This window comes from Alexandromys fortis, unplaced genomic scaffold, assembly GCF_014885135.2.
Source record: "Alexandromys fortis isolate MF-2015 unplaced genomic scaffold, M_Fortis_MF-2015_v1.1 scaffold_3, whole genome shotgun sequence".
Lineage (NCBI taxonomy): Eukaryota > Metazoa > Chordata > Mammalia > Rodentia > Cricetidae > Alexandromys > Alexandromys fortis.
Genome location: NW_026067909.1, coordinates 18,595,292 through 18,600,385, shown reverse-complemented (window position 1 = coordinate 18,600,385; position 5,094 = coordinate 18,595,292). Strand labels below are relative to the sequence as shown.

At 41.5% G+C, this 5,094-nt stretch overlaps 1 protein-coding gene across 1 annotated transcript; it reads right to left on the bottom strand.

Annotated features, from left to right (window-relative positions):
- Positions 1–1,695: 1,695 nt before the first annotated feature.
- Positions 1,696–5,090, bottom strand: LOC126498582 (secretoglobin family 2A member 2-like). The gene is made up of 3 exons (XM_050137358.1): positions 5,033–5,090; positions 3,164–3,351; positions 1,696–1,744 (listed from the first exon to the last, which is right to left on the bottom strand). The coding sequence occupies exons 1-3, from the start codon at positions 5,088–5,090 to the stop codon at positions 1,703–1,705; spliced, it is 288 nt and encodes a 95-aa protein (XP_049993315.1). The 3' UTR covers positions 1,696–1,702.
- Positions 5,091–5,094: the final 4 nt, after the last annotated feature.

Below are 5,094 nucleotides of genomic sequence, written 5' to 3'. Positions count from 1 at the left end.
TTTAAAACCTCAGATCTTCTCAGTGATGTCTTCTGCCAAAAGTGGTTCTCAACCTGTGGGTCGCGACCCCGATCACAGGGATCTCACATCAGCTGCCCCGCATACCAGATGTTTACATGACGACTCATAACAGTAGCAAAATTACAGCTATGAAGTAACAATGAAAATGATTTTAAGGTTGCGGGGGTGAGGGTCACTACAACGTGGGGAACTGTATAAAGGGCTACAGCATTAGGAAGGTGGAGACCTACTGTCCTAAAGCTTCATAGCCTTCACAGACATCTCCACACTGGGGACCAAGTGTTCAAATACTGAAGCCTATGGGAGACATTTCTTATGCTCAGTCACTACAGACACACCAGTGAAAAGCACTTAGAGAACAGACCCACTTCTCTCCTCCTTATTATTAGAGGAAACTGAGAGAGTTGTGGGTGGGGAGGGGCACAGGCCAGGCTTTCCTAGTAGCCTGATAGAAATCTAAGCCTTAGTTTTGGTTCACTAAAACGGAGCAGAGCTAAACAGGCAGTTCTCAAAACAAACAAACAAACAAACAAACAAAAAAAAACCCTACTACCTACAGGCAACCAACTAGCAGATACCCCCAGTCTTCTGCTGGCTCTGCAGGTCCCCAAAGCCCTTCTGCTGGCTCAGCAGATGCCTCACAGCCTTTTGCAAGCTAAAGACGGCTTTCCCTACTCTACTGCAGAAAGGTTCCTAACCACTAAGTCCTCCCACCAATCAGTCCCCAGACTAATCTGTCCCCCACCAGTCAGCCCTACATTAATCCCTCCTTTCTGGAATTCCCCTAACTCTGCTTAAGAGGAGGTTGTGACCTTCTTTGTGATGTTGCCCTGTGCCACTTAGTGTTGGAATTAATAAAGCGCTCTTGTTACTGCTTGCATGGCTGTTGGTCTTTCCTTGGGGGCTTCACTCAGTCCCTCACAGAAACAGTTTACTTTTCTTGTGTTAGAATCCTGTTTTTCATTTTATTAATTTTGACCTAAGAAATATTTATTATGTTCTTTATTTCTTTGATTGGTATGTTCATCAAGACGTTTTGCCATTAAGAGAAGTATTTCAAATACTTCCCCAAACACCCAGAAAACAAAAATCAAACAAACAAAAAGCCTCCGAAGTTCGTCAAAACCCTTTTCTTCATTTGAGATGATTATGATTTCTTTCCCTGAATCTATTTACATGCTGAGCTCTATTCATTGAGTGGCATTTGTGGGGCCATCTTTATTTCCTAATTCATGTAGACACAAAGCCCTGGTGGCAGCAGGGCTGGGAGCACATCCCAGCCTCAGACCCCCAGCAGGATAATGCCAAGGATGCTGAATAGAGATGGTGATGAGAAAGTAGCTGAGCTCTTCACCTGAGAGGACTCAGCATGTCCAGGGAGAGACACTCTCCTTTCTTTGTCTCACTTTAAGGTTGTGCGGGAGGCAGCTGTGGGTGTGTGTCCCAGAGTGGAGGGTAGCAGGCCTCTTAAGCCCCTGGTTTTAAAAGATCACACAAAGGAGTATCGACATTTGCAATTAATTTAATGAGTAGAAAGAAATGCCTTTGAGATTCCAACAATAGTCTTGCAATTTATAGGCAGAAAGCTAAAATCAAGAAGGAAAAGTTATGATTTGTGGTATCAGCTGCTGGCTCATGATCATTCTCTTCATTACTGTGAGCCAAAGGTCTCGTGGAACTTTTAGGCAGACTGTGGACAGTCTTTACTGTCATATACAGCATTCTGAAAAATAAACGAGGAAGTGACTTACATTATGATACTGAAAAGAAAAAAATCTAATTTTTTTAAAAATTATTTTTTCAGTATTTTCAATTACTATTTAATATTCCAGAAAGCTTCCAGACAAAAATCCAATTAGGTGCATGTGTCCTATCATTTAAGAGACAAGAAACCATGACAACAACAGCATTAACAAACCCAGATGTTTTTGGCTCCTTCTTCAAAGATTCCCATTTATTTCCTTCTCCTCTAACCTCCAACCTCCCCCAGTCCAGCTGTTTCAATAGGAATTCATTCTATACCCATCTGAAGCTAGAGCTCTCTGTGGCTGAAGGTATCTGATGATCCTCACTTTGACCTGCTCTGCTACTTTTCTCTCACCACTTGCTCAATGGAAAGCTTGCTTAACAGAAAGGGTGGCTTTTAAAAATTCTTCAGTGCTCTAAAAATTGAGATTTGTTAGAAGCGAATAGAGAGCCCTCACCAGTACTTTCAGGCCCTGTGTATTCCTGTGGTTTTAGTTAAAACTGGGCAGATTTCTAAGATTTGGCCCCTGTGAGATGCTTAAATGAAACAGGAAAACTTTAGATAAATTCTTGGAGCTACATTTTTATGCTTACAAAGAGATTATTATTATTATTATTATTATTATTATTTATAGACACTCTTAGTCATGACATCCTCATACTGGGGTCTTCTGCACTTTCACTGAGTTGGTACCAAATGCAAGGGTCCCTGGTCACTGACACAAAGCAGGACTACTTAAGAGTCAAGTGTATTTTTCTTTGACTAAAGAATTTGAGAGCTTTCTCTGTGTCATGACATGCTTATGTGTGTAATTGTGTGCATGCATGAGTGAACCTGTGTTTGTGTGATTGGGAGGTAATGGATAAGAGAGTGATCTCTGGGCGATCTCCTTTGTTTTTGTATTTTTCTTTAATTATTTTAAAATCCTCAAAATAATATGGAATATCACTGTGTCTTTCAATGGCTCCTCTCAAAAAATTGTCACCACTAAATCAAATTATATTGTTTAAAAATAGTACACAGACAATGTTTGCTTGGACCTTATCAGTCACAACATTGGAAAATGTTTTTCCTCATGAGTAGAAATACATACATATGAATAAATAAATATGTATATGTAAATGTATGTAAATATAAATGTATAAAATACATAAGCATGTACATATATATGATATATATGTGTGTACATCATACAAATATATATATATAGTAATATAATAGAAAAAAGGGAAAATGTATAATTACCACCATCACTTTAACATTGGTGAGAGTCTCCTCAGACTGGTCCAGGAAACATTGTNTATGTACATATATATGGCGTGTGCATATATGTGTATGTCATACAAATATATATATATAGTAATATAATAGAAAAAAGGGAAAATGTATAATTACCACCATCACTTTAACATTGGTGAGAGTCTCCTCAGACTGGTCCAGGAAACATTGTTTCAATTTGGCCAAAGCCTTTTGGTCATAAGGAAGAGGTGCATATGACTTAACCACACCCTGATACTCAGCCACAGACACCGATGAGTTAATAGTCTGTGCAATGACATCATCCATTGCATGGCAGCCAGAACCTGGAAAGACATGGCATTCATCACTGGAGGTCTGAACTCAATAGTGGTCACCTCTCATCACAAACATCTTGCTGAGTATAAGTAGAGACACAGATTAGCAAAGGTGGTGGGCACTGCCAAATCTGGGACAGAAACTGCAGGTTGCAAGATTCCACTCAGAAACTGCAAACTCTGTCCCTGACATGGCAGCACAGAGAACCAAACCCTCACACAACCTTCACTGAGAAGGACACTGAAGAGATGGCAGGCTGTTGGGCTGGGTATGGTAAGCATTTTGGATCTTTGTTTGATCAAAGCCTGACACATTTTGTTACTGTTTTGAGAACATCATGGAATATGTTCAAACATGCTATAACCATCATGGCTAGAATAGTATCGGCTTTGCTCTGTTAACTTGAGCATCTGAATCACAGAGCAACTTAAACAGAAACTCTGGTACTTGAAGTGACCTCATGCAGAAAATGGAAGCCGACTGCAAGATTCCTTTAGTTTCTGCACACTTGCCCCTAACAAGCCAACAAGGGACATCAAACCTTGCTGACCTTTGTCAGCAATGACACGCAAGAAATTAGAAACTTTGTTCTGATGGGACACAGTGAACTGCTGTGTCTTTCTTTCTTGTAGCCGTGATGCATCTCAGTGTTACTTTGTAAGCCCCGTGAAGTATTTTACAGTAGTTTATAAATATTAGCCGTTGTCACCGTTAACTCTATCATCTGCATCAAAAGTATCATAAACCATAAACTCCTTTACTTGAAGTGATGTCATTGTTCAGCCAGGGAAAGAGAAAGAGGTCAAGGTTAACGCTGATTTTTGTATCAAGTCAACTGAGAACTCCACCTTCTTGTCATTTTGCACCATCCTCTCAGATAAGTAAGACATAGACAAAGCAAATTATACAAAGTCTATTGCACTTGTGACATGTTTGTACTGACTTCATTCTCAAGAACAAAGCTTTACTTCTGTCGTTACTTCAAGTGGATTTGGGGAATGCGAACTCTCCTCTCTACCAGCAGGACTAGGATGTAAGTGGCCCAATGTGAAGGGGTCAGAACAAGCTTTGACAGTCCGTGTCGTGGCTCACAAACTGTTTACTCCTAGGTCTCATGCTGCAGTTTAAGAAGTAACTCCTTCCATGGTTACTAAGTACAATTTTTTTTTAGCAAACCCACTTAGGTCAAGGGTCATTTATTTTTTTTTACCATTTTCTGTAAAATATCTCGTATCCAAATGCAAGAACTGCCATGGATTTCAGGAGAGATGTCATCACCTTGGGACCTCCTGGTTGGTAGTGACACATCACACACAGCCCCAGCGCTGCATCTATGATGCCTCTTTGACTATCTGGACTAGTGTTGAGTTTCAGGGCTATAGAATCAGACACTTTGTGCCACTGTTGACAAGTTCTAGAGCTCAGGCACTATTGCTTCTTCCCATAGAACAGAAACAGTGTGTGGTCTGAAGGTAGCCCACCCCTTCACAGTCTTCACCTCCTACCCCTCCAGAGAACCCACCACCCACCCCTCCAGAGAACCCCCCACCCACCCTTCCACAGAACCCCCCACCCACCCCTCCACAGAACTCACCACCCACCCCTCCACAGAACCTACTGCCCACCCCTCCACAGAACCCACCGCCCACCCCTCCACAGAACCCACTGCCCACCCTCCACAGAACTCACTGCTGGCATAGCAGTAAATGGGGATGGCGGCCAGCATGAAGACCAGGACCAGCTTCATGTTG

What these genes read in the sequence shown, in the direction of transcription:
- LOC126498582 (XM_050137358.1), bottom strand. Translation starts at nt 5,090, where the DNA reads ATGAAGCTGGTCCTGGTCTTCATGCTGGCCGCCATCCCCATTTACTGC. An exon ending in CATTTACTGCTATGCCAGCA is followed by an intron (nt 3,352 to 5,032) that starts GTGAGTTCTGTG and finishes ATGTCTTTCCAG; the next exon opens with GTTCTGGCTGCCATGCAATG. An exon ending in CCAATGTTAAAGTGATGGTG is followed by an intron (nt 1,745 to 3,163) that starts GTAATTATACAT and finishes TTTATTTTTCAG; the next exon opens with AATGCTGTATATGACAGTAA.